We start from the raw sequence: 18,095 nt of genomic DNA, 5'->3' as shown, positions 1-18,095 counted from the left end.
TGGGAGTTTGGCTGCAAGGAAAACTCGGAGAAAACATCAAGGGAAGCGGAGGGGGATTCGGAATAGGCTGAAAGCCCAAGCCTTTCGTCCCCCTCTGCCCAGCATTCTTCTGGCGAATGTCCAGTCCCTGGAAAACAAGCTGGATGACCTCAGGGCGAGGGTCAGATTCCAGCGGGACATAAGGGACTGCAACATCCTCTGCCTGACTGAAACATGGTTGACCTCACTGATTCCGGATCAGGTAATCTGCCCAACCGAGTCCTTCACTGTCCACCGTGCTGACAGAACAGAAGCATCTGGGAAATCCAAGGGTGGAGGGGTCTGCTTCATGACCAATAACAACTGGTGCAACCCTGGAAATATCAAGATGCTTTCCCGTTCCTGCTCGCCGGACCTGGAGCACCTGACGATCTCATGCCGCCCATTCTACCTTCCCCGGGAGTTCGGCTCAGTGATCGTCACAGCCGTCTACATTCCACCGCAGGCGGACACCGACGTGGCACTATCGGCCCTACACGATGTGCTATGTCGACATCAAAACAAGTACCCGGATGCGGCTATGGTGGTGGCTGGAGATTTTAATAAATCAAATCTCAAGAAGGTCATGCCGAACTTCTACCAACACATCACGTGTGCCACCAGGGGGGGAGAGAACCTTGGACCACTGCTACATGGCGTTCAGGAAGGGCTACAAGGCCGTTTCACTCCCTCTCCTGGGAAAATTGGACCACGCTGCCATTTTCCTGCTGCCGGAGTATAAACAGAGGATAGTTCGGGAAGCGGTAGAGGCGAGGGACGTAAAGCGGTGGTCCAACCAGTCAGAGGCCATGCTGCAGGATGCACTGAGTGATGTCGACTGGAATATGTTCGAAGCAAGCTCCAGTGACGTCAGTGCGTTCGCGGAAGCAGTCACGGACTTCATCGCAACAATAACCGACAACATCGTCCCCACGGTAAGTTTAAGCACCTTTCCGAACCAAAAACCCTGGGTAGACAGGTCCGTTCGTGTGGCCTTGAATGCTCGCACCGCTGCCTACAACTCGGGCCTGGCAGCAGGAAACATGGATGTCTACAAGGCAGAGTCCTACCGATTGCGAAGGGCCGTGAAGGACGCAAAGAGAAGGTACAGAGACAAGATGGAGTTACAGATGGAGCAGCAGGACACCAGAAGCCTGTGGCAGGGGCTACGGATTGTAACCAACTACCGGAGCACCCCTCCCTCATCCACAAGTGCCGGCACCTCCCTAGCTGATGACCTGAACTCCTTTTACGCTCGTTTCGAGAGGGGCAACACCACTCCAGGTCTGCCGACTATCGACAATACCGCCAGCGGGCTGGCTACAGAAGCTGAAGGGAGGAATGTGCACACATTCTTGCTGTCCGAGCACGACGTGAGGAGGGCTCTGACACGGGTGAACACGAGAAAAGCTGCAGGCCCCGATGGCATCTCGGGGCGAGTACTCAAGTCCTGTGCTACGCAGCTAGCTCCAGTGCTCACTGCAATATTCAACCTCTCCCTGGACAAGTCTGTGGTCCCTGCCTGCTTCAAAAAATCCATCATTGTACCAGTACCAAAAAATGCCTCCCCAGCCTGTCTGAATGACTACCGTCCGGTGGCCCTTACCTCGGTAGTCATGAAATGCTTTGAGAGGCTGGTGAAGAAACACATCTGCGCCTTCCTCCCTCGGAACATGGACCTGTTGCAGTTCGCATACCGTCCGAACAGATCCACGGACGATGCGGTCTCCCAGGTCTTGCACACCACTCTCTCCCATCTGGACAGCCAGAAGGGGGGCTACGTGAGGATGCTGTTCATAGACTTCAGTTCAGCCTTCAACACGATAGTCCCCACCAGACTGGCCGGGAAGCTACTGGAATTGGGACTCAACACCTCCCTGTGTGCCTGGGTCCTGGACTTTCTCACCGCCAGGCCCCAGGTAGTCAAGATGGGAGGGAATACATCGAAGTCCCTCACCCTGAGCACAGGATCGCCCCAGGGTTGCGTCCTCAGCCCCCTACTGTACTCCCTGTACACACATGACTGTGTGGCTAGGTTCAGCTCCAACTCATTAATTAAGTTTGCTGATGACACTGTGGTGGTGGGCCTGATCTCAGACAACGATGAGAAGGCCTACCGGGAGGAGGTGGCTGATCTAGCACTCTGGTGCCAGGATAACAGCCTCCTCTTGAACATAAAAAAAAACGAAGGAGCTGATCATGGACCTTAGGAGGGCACATCATCCGAGGACGTACACTCCATTGAGGATAAATGGGGATCCTGTGGATAGGGTGAGCTGTTTTAAATATCTGGGAGTCCACATCTCCGAGGATATGACATGGACATCACACGCCTCAGCACTCGCGAGTAAGGCAAGGCAGCGCCTTTACCACCTCAGGCAATTGAGGAAATTCAGAGTGTCTCCGAGGATCTTCCAGTGCTTCTACGCAGCGGCTGTGGAAAGCATCTTGTCCGGGAATATTACCATCTGGTTTGGGAATTGCTCTGCCCAGGACAAGAAGGCTCTGCAGAGAGTAGTGCGTTCGGCCGAATGCACTATGGGAACTTCACTCGCCCCCCTGCAGGAACTATACATCAGGAGGTGCAACTCCAGAGCCAACAAAATCATGAGAGACCCCTTCTACCCCTGCAACGGACTGTTCCAGCTGCTACGGTCAGGCAAACCCCTCCGTTGCTATGCTGTGAGAACGGAGAGGTTGAGAAGGAGTTTCTTCCCAGAGGCCATTCGGACTGTAAATGCCTTTCTCACCAGGGACTAACTATACTGAACGTTTTTCCTTCCAATATTTATTATGTAAAAGAATATGTGTATTTATGATTGTGTTTATAGTTTGTTTGGTTGTTTGTTTGTCTTTTTGCACAAAGTCCGCGAGCATTGCCATTTTTCATTTCACTGCACATCTCGCATGTGCATGTGACGAATAGACTTGACTTGACTTGACTTGACTTGAATTGAGTGTAAGAGTGACCCATTGGCTATTTATAACAGCCCATTTTCATGGTTCTTTAGGCATATAGAGTGATTTTACAGACCTGCTTCGTACAATAGTTTGTCAGATGATTTTTGAGGATTTACAGTTGTAATTTTTATAAATTTTAATCAGCTAACGGGTTATTCTTCTAAATTCAAGAGAAAAGCAGGCCTTGTCTATCCAATTTCTCTTCATATGGCAAACATATCATCAGGAGAACTATTCTAGTGAATCTTTATTGCATTTACTTAGTGACAAGTTATCCTTTATTTAGGTAGGAAACCAAATCTGAATACAACTGCAGTACCACCAAGCCTTAAATATTGCAATAAGACATTTTGTATTATAATAGTAAGATTAAACGAGAAGGTACCAGTTTGAAGTTTGATCTTTATTTTATGAGGAGCTACGATGAGCGATTACGTGAAGAAGGCCGTCGCCACGCATGCGCGTCAATCTTCAAAGCAGTGGTGTGAAATCACAGAGAAGAGTTGTTGAACTAAAATAGTAAGATTAGAGTTGACTAGAACGTACAGAAAGATCTTTATGTTATGAGGGTCGGGAGCTGAGGGCACGTAATCGCTCATCGTAACTCCTCATAAAATAAAGATCAAACTTCAAACTGGTAAGTTCTCGTTTAATCTTACTATTTTACTTTGGGTCACGTGAGTGACTACGTGAAGATTTTGAAGCTCTGATTTCATGCCGAGGAACGAGTCCACGCATCACAACTGCATCAATTATCCAGGATGAGTGAGAAAAATTAATGCATTCAAACATGACATGGTTAAACAATACTGATGCTTTAATAACAAAATAAATTACCAGTGACCCCTCTCACCCAGGGGGAAACTGTGAAACAGAACTTAAAACAGAATCAGCAAAAATCCCCGGTCTGGCGATAGGCTTGTTATAAAACCTTTGGTACATCCGCTCATTCGACCATCCCGCAGCCGATGGATGTGGTCGAGAGGGACGTCCATATCCCTTGCTGCTGATGTCGATGCAGCCCTGGTGGAATGAGGTTTAAAAGTGTCAGTGTCCACTCCTGCACACGCCAGAACCTGTTTAATCCATCTAGAGATGGTCTGCACCGTAACCTTTTTATGAGGTTTGGTATAACTAACAAAGAAGGAGAGTTCCGAGCCTCTCAGGCTCTTAGTGACCTTTATGTATTGAAGTATGTGTGACACCACACACAATCGTGGATCTGAGGGGTATGCCATAAAACTCAATTTGAGCCCCAGTATCCCTGGCCTGCTCTGCTTAATGAGGTAATGAACAAAAAAGTTGATGCTATTACAAGATGTACCCATACTGTCCAGTTTGAGTTTATGTAATGTCTGGACCCGTTGTGCTGAGGCCAGCGCCATGAGCATGACTACTTTAAGTGTAAGATGGTGCAGAGACAGAGATGAGGCTGGTGCCCACTGACGGAGCAGCGTGAGAACCATGCTCACATCCCATATATGTGAATACCTGGGCCTAGGAGGAGTGGTGTTAAAAATGCCCTTCATAAACGTAGTTATTAAAGGGTGAGATCCTACCGTGTGGTTCCCTGACCCCAGCCATAAATAATTTGACAAAGCGCTCCTGGCACTGTTAATGGGACTGTATCTGAGCTTGTTATCATAAAAAAGTGACGAAAGAAACTCCAAAACGTCCATGATAGAAGCCGTGTCATATGAAATATTAGAGCGGGAACAGTACATCTCCCATTTCCTTATGTGAGTGATGTACTGTTTCGGTGTGCTCTTCGTCCAGGCCGCAGTGATGACATCTATCGTACGCTCTGAAAGCCCGAGCCCCAGGAACGGTCTCCTCAGAATCTGCAAACCAATACATTTTTATGGTCATGAAGAGGGTGGCTTTCCCCTGTCACCGGGTGTACCAGCTGATTTCTGCTCTTGGGCACTCCCATAAAAGGCTGTGTAATTAAAGCTAGAACCAGTGGGAACAAATGTTGAGTAGGCCAGTCTGGTACTACCAATATGCCAGAGGCGGAGTCTTGCTTGATTTTGGCCAAACATCGACTAATGAGACAGAATGGGGGAAAAACATACAACAATTTCCCACCCCAGTGTAGCGAGAATGCATCTACTGCTACTGCCCCTGGGTCTGGCTCCCATGACACGTAAATTGGTAACTGAAGATTAAGCCTGGATGCAAACTGATCAATGTCCAGTACACCATAACGAAGGACAATGCCATTAAACACTTTGTGAATCAACATCCATTCTTCGTTGTCATTGAACTCTTGTGACCTGGTGTCTGCCACCGTGCTATATCTACCTGGTAAGTAGATAGCTGAAACCCAGATGTTTCTCGCAATACACCAGTGCCAGATGTGATTAGACAATTTATCACAGGATACAGACTTACTTCCACCCATGTGATTAATGTACGCTACTGCTGTAGTGTCAATCTGAAGTTGGACATGCTCATGATGCATGTTGGTACAAAAAGCCTTTAACCCATAGAGTGTTCCCAACAACTCTAAGTAGTTAATACCATGTGACTGAAGCATTGATGATTCCTGCAGATCCCATCTGCCACCGCAGCTCGAGACGGGGTCGGTAGCACCCCAACCTAGTGCACTGGCATCAGTCTGCAGGATAACTGATGGTGTATCGACTAAAATAGTACTAGAACAATACTGAATATTGGTAACCCACCATTGTAACTCAGCCAGGGCTTCAGCTGGCAATTGCATGGGTCTATCGAAGCGACCTCTATGAAGCTTGAGTGCCTGTTCCTTTGCACGCTGTAAGTTTTGGTAGTGCAAAGGCCCGAACTGAGCAGCTGGGAAAGCAGCCACTAATTTTCCAATTATACTAGCCACATGTCTAATCGAAGGTTGATTATTAACAATGAGTTTCCTGCAGGCTTCAATTAACTCTAATTGCTTGCCCCGGGGAGGCAGAGTCACTGACATGTGTACTGAGTTAATGGTGAATCCCAAATAGTCAATTATCGTAGATGGCACCAATTTAAACTGGATGGATTAAGAACCCCAGTTTCTTAAAAATGAGTTTTGTAGCTGACACAGATAATTCAGCTAATTCCAAAGTCCTCCAAATGACTAAGATGTCATCCAAATATGCCATGACTATATGATTATGTGCCCTGAGTAGCCCCATGACTGGTTTTAGTGAATAGTCTGGGGGCTAAGGTTAAACCATTGAGCAATGCTTTAAACTGCCACCCCTGCTCCATCCAGTGAAACTTCAAAAATCTCCTGTGATCTTCATGAATGGCCACTGAATAGTAAGCATCTTTGAGGTCAATGCTTGCCATGTAGCATCCCTTGGAAAGCAGTTGTTTGGCAGTGACAAAAGTTTCCATTTTGAAGTGTTTATACTGCACAAAGGCGTTAAGCTCTATCAAATCAAGGATAATTCGACATCCTCCATCCTTCTTTTGCCTAGTAAATATGTTGGACACAAACTGGTGAGGCTCACGACTCGACCTCTCAATTACCCCTTTCTTGAACAAAGACTCAATCTCTGCTTGTGCACTCATACACTCCTGTTGTGAAAACATAAAAGTGCGGCTAGGTGTATGCTGAGTGGGTGGAGGCGAGCCAGAAATGAACTCTTTGGAAACCTTGTATACTGTGCAGTATAAACGGGTCAGATGTTATCCAATGCAATTCATGTAAGAAAAATTGCAATCTCCCACCAACTTGTAATTGATCCATCGCAGGCTCACTTACCTTAGTGGTTACTGGCGGTATGGTCTCTGCTTCTGCCCCCAAGGTCTGGGGGGTAGGGCTGTTGGAGGACGCCATCCCCGCATCTTGAACATGGCCCGGCTTGGGCCCTGCCCTAAAAAAGGCTTCTGTGCCTGTTGCTCGGAACCACGTCCACCATATCCGGCGAACCGTCTGGTATGGAGAGGAGAGTAGGGGTACTGTTGCCGGAAAGATGATACCTTGGGAGGTGCCTTCATAAGGCCAACGGTTTTTGCCTCCTCATGCAGCTCTTTTACCTGTTTAGACAGGTCTCTCCGAACAGGAGGTTTGGGGGTTGGACATTCCCCGGCTTGCACAGCTCAGCAAATTTTGGGTTGAGAGCAGGACGGATGGCATTCTTCCTGAGGCAATTGATTTTCAAAATGTGCATTGTACATTAATGCCATCGCGTCCTGCTGGGTATCAGAGAGGGGCGCCCCATCCACTGACCTGGCAAAGTAGCCTGAGGATTTTTTGAATTTTTACCTCTTGGGCTCTGATGCCCCCTCCAATGTGTCCCCAGATAGATTGGTTTACAACCGAGACACTTAGTGAGGCACAGTTCAGTGGAGTATTATATTTGGCAGTAGTTTCCTCCATAATTTGGTCTTGGAGTTGATGGGAGGCCAGATAATTTATGCTCATGGCGAGCTCTTCTTCCAATGGCTCCCCTGTTAGGGCAGGGATAGCAAATCTGGATGTCATAGGGGGTACATCCGATGTTTGCCCCTCATGCCATGAAACATGCTGCCCAACTGTGCCTCCGTACTCTGAGTCAGAATAACACTGGCCTCGTACGCTCCCCTCATCAGAGAGGGAGATATTCTGCAGACCTGACACAGGTGCTGCTGCCTCGGGCTCTCTGTAATCCCCGGGCTCCGATAGCTCCCTCCTTTGGAGCATATCTCTCTGGAGTAACCTCTCCACTAGGTTCTCCATGTGGGTCAGCCTGCCAATAACGCTGCCCATAGAAGGAGGGAAATTTTCCACCTCCTGGCCCGACTCATCTGAGTCCAGGGCCCTCGCAGACTTTCTGGTGGCTTTCCTCCCCCGTGGAGTAGCCAAGGCGCTTTCTGGCAGCACCAAGTCTGTAGCCGCTGGCTGCTCTGCCAGCGACTCTGAAGGATAATTTGGCGGCCGCCCGCTGCCCGCAGACCCGCGGTCTTCCGCAGCTGGTTTCGTTGCGGCCCGCCTCTTTACCTTGGACATGTTCTCCTGAAGTCCGATGCTGAAAGGTAAGCAAAAAACCCCGAGCCGGGAACAACGACTCAGCTAAGTTATGAACACTTACCTGAGCATTTAAAAACTTACCGCTGGAAGGAGCAACGCGCCAGCCAGTCAGTTGTCGCGCAATGCGTCAGACGTAATGACGCGCATGCGTGGTGACGGCCTTCTTCAATTAGTCACTCACGTGACTCCGAAGTAAAATCAAGGGCCAACATAGCATTTGTCTCCCAATAGTTTGCTGTTTTTTAGTTAATTACTTTTCAATGTAGTTTTGCAGAACAGAGAGACCTTGATGTATGATGATCTTGAAGGCATGGTAAAAAAAATGGCTGAGAAACCTTATGAGGTACTTGCCTTCTTTAGCCGTGTGCTCCCATTATTTCCAAGTACTTTGATCAATAAAAGAGATTTTAGAAACATAGATAGAAACATAGAAAATAGGTGCAGGAGTAGGCCATTCGGCCCTTCGAGCCTGCACCGCCATTCAATATGATCATGGCTGATCATCCAACTCAGTATCCTGTACTTGCCTTCTCTCCATACGCCCTGATCCCTTTAGTCACAAGGGCCACATCTAACTCCCTCTTAAATATAGCCAACGAACTGGCCTCAACTACCTTCTGTGGCAGAGAATTCCAGAGATTCACCACTCTCTGTGTGAAAAATGTTTTCCTCATCTCGGTCCTAAAAGATTTCCCCCTTATCCTTAAACTGTGACCCCTTGTTCTGGACTTCCCCAACATCGGAAACAATCTTCCTGCATCTAGCCTGTCCAACCCATTAAGAATTTTGTAAGTTTCTATAAGATCCCCCCTCAATCTTCTAAATTCTAGCGAGTACAAACCGAGTCTATCCAGTCTTTCTTCATATGAAAGTCCTGACATCCCAGGAATCAGTCTGGTGAACCTTCTCTGTACTCCCTCTATGGCAAGAATGTCTTTCCTCAGATTAGGAGACCAAAACTGTACGCAATACTCCAGGTGTGGTCTCACCAAGACCCTGTACAACTGCAGTAGAACCTCCCTGTTCCTATACTCAAATCCTTTTGCTATGAATGCTAACATACCATTCGCCTTCTTCACTGCCTGCTGCACCTGCATGCCTACTTTTAATGACTGGTGTACCATGACACCCAGGTCTCGTTGCATCTCCCCCTTTCCTAATCGGCCACCATTCAGATAATAGTCTACTTTCCTGTTTTTGCCACCAAAGTGGATAACCTCACATTTATCCACATTATACTGCATCTGCCATGCATTTGCCCACTCACCCAGCCTATCCAAGTCACCTTGCAGCCTCCTAGCATCCTCCTCACAGCTAACACTGCCCCCCAGCTTTGTGTCATCCGCAAACTTGGAGATGTTGCATTCAATTCCCTCGTCCAAATCATTAATATATATCGTAAATAGCTGGGGTCCCAGCACTGAGCCTTGCAGTACCCCACTAGTCACTGCCTGCCATTGTGAAAAGGACCCATTTACTCCTACTCTTTGCTTCCTGTCTGCCAGCCAGTTCTCTATGCACATCAATACTGAACCCCCAATACCGTGTGCATTAAGTTTGGTTAATGTTTTGGGCAAAGTACTTAGAAATCACAGATGCTTCATACTTTTGAGGCAAAACAAAGGGATACAAGTCAAATCCTAGTGCAAACACAGCTTTATTCACACATACCCACACGTACAGTTACTCATACACTACGTAACCTAGGCACTAACCTATCTGTCCAAGTTCCACTTACAGATTGAACATTGATTTTCCAGCACCCTCAGTTCCAGAGCGTTCTGGATTATCCATTGTTAAGGACCAACAGAGGTCACACATGATAATGATGAAGGATCTCGACCCAAAACATCACCTATTTCTTTTCTCCAAAGATGTTGCCTGACCCGCTGAGTTACTCTAACATTTTGTGTCTTTCTTTGGTGTAAACCAGCATTTGCATTTTCTTCATACACATAGTTGAATTTAGATTATTGTTAATGTGTCCCAGTGAAACAACACTGTGCACCTTGGCCCACAAATGACCCATAATACTCAGAGGGAGAGTTCCAGGATTTTGGCACTGCGATTATGAAGCAATGGTGATATATTTCCAATTCAGATGGTGTAGGGCTTGCAGGGCAATTTCCAGGTGGTGGTGTTCCCAGCTTTTTGCTGCCCTTGCCCCTCTAGCTGGTAGAGATTGTGAGTTTGGAGGATGCTGTTTAAGGAGTTTTGGTGAGTTGCTGCAGTGCATCTTGAGGATGGGACAAAGTGTTGCCACTGTGCATTGGTGGTAGAGTTAGTGAATGATTGTGGATAGAGTTCCTTTCAAGCAGGCTGCAATGTCCTGCATGGAGTCAACCAGTGTTGTTGAAGCTACACTCATCCAGGCAAGTGGAGTGTATTCCATCACATGTGTGAGTGGAGCCTTGTAGATGGTGGACACGCTTTGGAGAGTTTGGAATTTAATTACTTACCATAACATTCCTAGCCCCTGGTTTACACGTAGCCACTTTGGCTACTGACTACTCTAGTTCATTTTCTGGTCAATGGCCACCACCAAGATATTGATAATAGGACATTCCACGATGGTAATGCCATTGAATATCGAGTGGTGATAGCTGCATTTTCTCATGTTAGATATCGTCATTGGGTGGCATTTGTGTCATTCGAATGTTACTTGATGCCTATCATGTACTGTGGCTGGGATGAATGGCCTCTTACCACTTTTGTGGTAGGGATGATTTATACCAGCAGAGGGTTTTTCCCTGATTCTCATTGACTCCAGTTTAGCTAGGTCTCCTTAATCCCATACCCGATCAAAAGCTGGCTTGATGATAAGACCAGGTTCACTCACTTTGCCTCAAGTGTTCAGCTTCATTGCTTATGTGTGGACCAAGGCTGCAAAGAGGTCAGGAGCTAAGTGACTTTGACAGAACCCAAACTGAGCATCTGTGAGCAGATTGATGCTAAGCAAATGCTACTTGATAGCACGATCCCTTATCCTGCTTTGCCAATGATTGAGAGTAGAATGACGGGGCAGTAATTGGGTGGGCTGGATTTGTCTTGCTTTTTGTAGCAGCACAAAACTGAGCAATATTTTACATTGTTGGACAGATGCCAGTGTTGTAGTTGTTGTTGCTAGTAGACTTTAAGAGAGCTTACCCTCCCCTTACCCCACTCAGCATCAACAACACCACAGTCACTGTGGAGTATTTTAAGTACCTGGGAACCATCATCTCCAAGGACCTTAAATTGGGGGCTATCATCGACTCCACAGTCAAAAAGGCACAACAGAGGATGTACTTCCTGCGCAGCTGAGGAAGCACAATCTGCCACAGGCAATGATGGTCCAATTCTATACGGCCATCGTAGAGTCTGTCCTCACCTTCTCCATCATGGACTGGTTTGGCTCAGCCACCCAGCACGACATCCGGAGGCTGCAGCGAATCGTCCGATCAGCTGATAAGGTTATTGGCTGCAACCTTCCCTCCATTGGCAAACTGTACACTGCAAGGGCTAGGAAGTGAGTGGGTAAGATCATCTCTGACCCCTCTCACCCTGGCCACAAACTTTGAGCCACTTCCCTCTGGAAGGTGACTCCGGATTGTCAAAGCTGCCACAGCCAACATAAAAACAGCTTTTTTCCACGAGTAGTAGCTCTTCTCAATAACTAAAAATCTGTAGCCTCCTTTTGCTCTGGTATTTTATTTAATTCACATGTTTAATCAAAAATGTTTTATTATTAATGTTTAATGTTTTATGTGTCATTCCTAACTGTCACTGTATGTCGTTGTCACTTGCGAGCGGAGCACCAAGGCAAATTACTTGTATGTGAATACTTGGCCAATAAACCTATTCATTCATTCACACTGGAACAGCTTGGGCAAGGACATAGCAAGGTCTGGAGTATAAGTCTTCAATATTTCGGCCGGAATCTTGTCAAGATCCATAGCCTTTGTTGTATCTGATGCCTTTAACCGTTTTTGATATAACGTGGAGTGAATCAAATTGGCTGAAGACTGTCTTCTGCCATGTTGGGAATCACTGGAGGAGGCTGAGATTAATCATCCACTCGTCACTTCTGGTTGAATACATTGCTAATGTTTCAGGTTTCTCTTTTGCATTGATATACTGTGCTCTCCCATAATTGAGAATAGGGATTGTAGATTGATGGTTTTTGTTTCATGCGAGCCGTCTATGGGGTCGATGAATTCAGCAGTTCTGCACGCTTGCACAGCATCGTCCAGCGTAAAATCTGCCCATCTCAAAAGCTCTGATCTGAGTTTTAAATCGCTCATGCCATTCACTAAAATGTCCCCCGTTAGCTGATCAGTTAGCTGATCAATCGGCATGAACCTGCCGCGCTGGGCTAGATACATCAACTCAGAAATAAACGAGTCTACCCGTTCGCCAGGGAGCTGACGACGAGAGAAGAACCTAGCCTATCCAAAATGTGGTTTGAGGGCAGGTCACAGATCTGGCTCAGTTTACGCAGCAGGACATTGGGGTCGTCAGGAGATTCAGCTGGGGTTATTACCTGACCATTAGCATCGCGGACTGCCGGAGCATAGCGGAAAGTCATTGTGTGATTTAAACACATCTTTAATGAGCACTTAACAGCACTTAGGACAATAGGTTATCAATGCATCCTGGCTGCTCGAACTGAAGTGCCGAGGGAAGTATAAGTGTTATAGAGGGGTGGAGTTAGTGGTGCTGGCTTGTGTGTGATTGGCTCACATGCACCATCAATCTACAAGGATATTTGTGAAGCCTCCTCCAGTAAGGGTGTTGAAATCTGGGATACACTTCTGATGGGGTGGTGAATCCAGATATCACATTATTTGAGAAGTATTTAGATAAGCAATTGAAGCACAATGGCATAGAAGATTGCATTTGAAGTTGAAAATGTGGTATCGATATGTGCTTGAAAGCAGACATGGACATAGTTAGCTAAAGGCCCATTGTTGTACTCCTTGATGCAATGATAGAAATTACTTTGTTTTAATTTTTCTTCTGCAAGTAAGATATTTTATATGTAACAATGTCTCCACACAGAAACGCGTGTGTGATAATGAAAGGACAACAACAAACAGAACTTGATTTAATCAAAATCGAACAGCCAAAAAAACTTGATTTCCTACCAGAGGAAATTGCTGATGCAGATTATGGACTGGTGATCAGTGGTGACACACTGGTAAGAAGCATCAAACTAATACGTTTTTCTTTCATTTCATTAAAGCAAGATTTGAAACTATTGTTGGGAAGGTTTGACTGATTTACCAATGTTAATAGTTTAGCTGGAAATGTGACAATTTGACACACAGTGGAGAAGGACGAGGAGGGCTAAAATTTACCTAGAGTTGCCATCTCCTGTCTTAACCCCTCATTTATTATTCACAAGGCCAATACTATACAAGGGGGCTGGTTTGTGAAAGATTATCCATTTGCTGTTAGGCAGATTCAAAAAGGATGGAATGATCTGACGTTCGGGAACAATATGATGCAGAATGGATAAGCACATCAAAAAGATTTTGACACCTAAGGGACCCATTCTGCTTTTTACAAAGGTTTTTACTTACAACAAGATTTAAAAAATCAAATATTGGGCTCATCACATATCAAACCTATAGAGAGTTAAAATTAATCTAATGGAGTCATAGATTGTGGAAACGTGCCCTTCGGCCCAACATGTCCCAGCTACACTAGTCCCAACTGCCAGCATTTGGTCCATATCCCACCAAACCTGTCCTATCAATGTACCTGTCTAACTGCTTCTTAAATGTTGGGATAGTCCCTGCCTCAACGACCTCCTCTGGCAGCTTGTTCCATACATCCACTACTCTTTGTGTGAAAAAGTTACCCTTCAGATTCCTATTAAATCTTTTCCCCAACACCTTAAACCTATGTCCTCTGGTCCTTGATTCACCTACTCTGGATGAGAGACCGTGCATCTACCCGATCTACCCTTCGATTCCTTGGTCCGCCAAAACCGCATGCAAAAACTCAGAGATGTTTTCCATTTCGATAGCGAATTCACTTTTACATTCACTAATGCACTCCTCAAAACTATTGGACATTTTTATATACACATTTTTTAATAAAATCCTTCCCCCCTCCACCCCCCCACTCACTCATTTTGTCGCCTACTGCTGGCCAGCGACCATAACGGCTGCTGACGCCCGGCTCTGCTCGAAAAACGGCGACATTTTTCCCAACGGCTGGTGCCCGGCCCGGCTCTGTCACGCTGCCTCAAGCCAAACATCGGATGTTCAACCGCTGCTTTTCGCCCGAGGGTACAGCCAGCGTGACAGAGCCGGCGTGTTAGAAGCGACGAGGATGCGAGACCTCACAGTCTCTGATGGGGCCGCTTTCACAGACTTTACCGTCAGCGGCCCCCGCGTCCCGCATTTAACCAGGGCTCTGGGAACTCGGCATCTCTTGGGGACGAGGCTTCCAGAGGGAAGGCAGGGACAACTCTTCGGATCCAGCAGCAGAGTGGCTCCGTTAATGCATTCATTCCACAGTGAGTTCAGTTCGGTAACTCTTCCCACTTTCTCCCCTACCCCATCCCCCCTCCATCACCACTCTTCCCCCTCTCTCCCCCCTCTCTCCCCCTCCCCACTTCCCCCCTCCCCATTCTTTCCCCTCCCTCCCCACTCTTCCCCCTCTCTCTCCCTCCCTCCACACTCTTCCCCCTCTCTCCCCTACCCCATCTCCCTCCCTCCTCCCCTCTGCCCCTCCCCTACCCCCTTCCCTCCAACCCATCCCCTCCCCACCCTCCTCCTCCCCCCCCTCTCCCCCCTTCCATTCCCCCCACCCTGGTCTCCTCCCCCCCATCTCCCCCTCTCTCTCTCTCCTCCCCTCTATCTCTCCTTCCATCCCTCTCACACCTCCTCCCCCACCCTCCCCCCGTCACCCACCCTCCCTCTCCTCCTCCCCTCCACCCACTCCTCCTCTGTCTCTTGCCTTTCTGTCTGCCCCTTTCTCTCTGTCTCTCCCCATTCTCTCTCTGCTCTCACTCTCTACCCCCCCCCCCCCCCTCCCTCTCTAGACGTGCCTGCGAGTTGGGGGTTATGCGTCAGTGGATAGGGCAGTTATGGGGTAAAAGGAGCAAATTAATAATATTAATATAATATCAAGGGGAGTTGTTAGCGTGTGTGCAGGGGGGGTAGTTAGTGTGTGTGACACCGCGCTGGTGTGTTCATTCATAGCTGGAGAGTTTTTTGGAGAGGAGACTTGTGTTTTAGAGATAGCACCAAAAAGGAAGCAGCGCAGGGGAGGGCACAACCCTCAAAAAAGCCGGCCATGCAGGTGTTGCCCACCCAAGAGGAGGAGTGGCAGGAGGTGATGCCACAGGAGATGATAGTGCAGGAGGAGGTAGACCTACATGAGAGACCCCTGGAGGAGGAGACCAGGGTGCCACCACCACCCCATCCTTCACTGCCTCATTTGAAGGCAGCAAAGCAGCCCTTTCTCCTGTGTCTGACACAGCATCAGAGGCAGATGCCCCATTGGTGGTGAGGGAGGGCTGGAGGAAGGTTATGCTCTACATCTTCACCAGGCAGCAGGAGGGGGGGGGGGGGGGCTTGAGGAATGGTTCCAGCAGAAAGTCATCCTGTATGAAAAGGAAAATGAGGGGTACAGGGACAGGGACAAGAATGGCATGCTTGCCATTCACTGCCCCACATGTGTGCTTAAAGTTCCATCTTTTGTCAAAGCCCAGCGCCACTCTCTTCCAGTCATCTGGTGTACTGGGACAGTCCATTACATCATTTCCATTCACCCATTGAGACCTCTTCTTGTGCTTCCTCTTCACCCTTGCTCTTCCACTTCTTCCTTTCTGAAAAGGCTGCTGAAGCAAAAGGGCTACTGCAAACAGCAGTAAAACGTACATGGTCGAAGCCAGTCTTCAACATAGTCGAAGGAGGTCTTCTTCATAGTGGTGGAAGGTCTTCAACATAGTCGTAGGAGGTCATAGACATAGTCGTAGGAGGTCGTAGACATAGTCGTAGGAGGTCGTACACAAAGTCGTGGAAGGTCGTAGGAGGTCGTAGGTTTCCGCAGCCTTGATTTTTTTTTTAGGTCGTTTAAAGTCGTCAGAGGTTGTGAATTAGGTTGTGAAAGTGGGACAGGCCCTTTAATGTCATCTGCCAGAGCTATCTCCTGGCCCCTTTTTGCCCTTCTGATTTCCTCTTTTACTTTGCTCCTTAATTCCCGAAACTCCCCCAGGGATCAAGTGTCACCCTCTCACATGTGGGCCCTTCTACATATTGTTGGAGAAAACTCTCCTGAATACCTCTGAGAAGCTCAAAACCTTTCACACTATGATTTGGAATGTTAAAATACCCCACTATAACAACTTTATTTGACCTGCAGCTGTCTGCAATCTCCTGGCATATTTGCTCTTCTAATTCCTGTTGACTATTTGGGGGTCTGCAGTGCATCCCCAACAAGGTGATCATCCCTTTCTTATTCCTCAACTCCACCCATATAGCCTCACTAGACGAATCGTCCGTAATGTCACCTCTGACCACTGCCTTGACATCCTGCTTAACCAATAATGCAACCCCCTTCCTCTTTTATTGTGTAAGGATAGTGGAGTCAAAGTCACCAGATTTTGTAATTATTTTTTGCCTTAACATATCCTTACTGAGTCTTTCTTGGGTCACAGTCTGCCTTGGGTCAGTAAACAGTCAAACCTGCCAAGTCAGAAAGCACAGAGTAGAACTGCAGATGCAAGTTTACAAAAAAAATTACACAAAGTTCTGGAGTAACTCAGCTAGTCAAGCAGCATCTGCCTGACCCACTGAGTTTTGCCAAATAACACTACTATTCATATGATCAGCATTCAGTCAGAAAGCACAAGATATTGTTAACAAATTGATCTTATCTTGTCATTTTCAAAGACAAAATCTCAAATTTACAATTATTAATTAATCTTGCGATCAGCAATCTGTGCATGAAGTTATACAGTAGGTCTTTAACAAATTGTGGGGCAGCACAGTAGCGCAGCGGTAGATTTGCTGCCTGACAGCGCCAGAGACCCGGGTTCGATTCCATTATGGGTGCTGACTGTTGGGAGTTTATACGTTCTTCCTGTGACTGTGTGAGTTTTCTCCAGTTCTCCCTACATCCCAAAGACGTGCAGGTTTGTAGATTAAATGGCTTTTGTAAATTGTCCCTAGTGTGTAGGATAGAACTGGTGTACGGGTGATCGTAGCACCCTGAGAAAACCCATGCGGTCACAGGGAGAATGTACAAACCCTGCACAGACCACACCCATAGTCATGGTCGAACCTGGGACTCTGGCTCTCTTGGACATCACCTCTATCGTTATGCTACAGTGACTCTGTTAATGAGGAAGTCAAGGATCCAGTTGCACAAGCAAGCAAGCAAGTTTATTTATATAGCACATTTCAGCACCAAGGCAATTCAAAGTGCTTCACACAAAGCATAAAGAGCAATCAAATGCAATTAAAATCAGTCATTAAAAAGAATAGAAAATAAAAACAAGCTAAAATAAAATGATAAGTATAAAATACAAGAATAAAGGATACAGTGTAAGGAATGAATAATTATTTAATTTAATTAAAAGCAGCGTCAAACAGAAAAGTCTTCAGCCCCGATTTAAAAGAACTGAGAGTTGGAGTGGATCTGCATTTTTCTGGAAGTTTGTTCCATATATATGGTGCATAAAAACTAAACGCTGCTTCTCCATGTTTAGTTCTGACTTTGGGGACAGAAAGCAGACCTGTCCCAGATGACCTCAGAGGTCTGGATGGTTCATAATGTAGCAGAAGATCAAAAATGTATTTTGGCCTTAGATCATTCAGTGCTTTATAAACCAACAGTAATATTTTGAAATCAATTCTTTGACAGACTGGAAGGATAGTGTAAAGACCTCAAAACTAGAGTAATGTCATCCACTTTCTTGGTCTTAGAGTGGACTTGAGCAGCAGCGTTCTGAATCTGAAGCTGTTTAATCGAGTGTTTAGGGAGACAGCATTACAGTAGTCAAGTCTACTGAAGATGGACAAGATTTTCCAAATCCTGCTGAACCATAAGTCCTTTAACCCTTGATATATTCTTAAGGTGATAAGAATAGGCTGTTGAAGTTCAGGTCTGAGTCCATGACTACACCAAAAGTTCTTGGTTT

At 46.7% G+C, this 18,095-nt stretch overlaps 1 protein-coding gene across 1 annotated transcript in view; it reads left to right on the top strand.

Moving 5' to 3' along the window:
* Nucleotides 1-18,095, top strand: part of LOC116983368 (probable phospholipid-transporting ATPase IM) — a 170,873-nt gene that overhangs the window by 126,225 nt on the left and 26,553 nt on the right. The window contains exon 22 of the mRNA XM_033037133.1: nucleotides 12,995-13,133. Coding sequence (XP_032893024.1) covers nucleotides 12,995-13,133 — 139 coding nt within the window. The remainder of the gene's footprint in view (nucleotides 1-12,994; nucleotides 13,134-18,095) is intronic.

Source organism: Amblyraja radiata, chromosome 1 (genome assembly GCF_010909765.2).
Source record: "Amblyraja radiata isolate CabotCenter1 chromosome 1, sAmbRad1.1.pri, whole genome shotgun sequence".
In the NCBI taxonomy this organism is placed as follows: domain Eukaryota; kingdom Metazoa; phylum Chordata; class Chondrichthyes; order Rajiformes; family Rajidae; genus Amblyraja; species Amblyraja radiata.
This window is presented reverse-complemented; position numbering and strand designations above follow the sequence as displayed.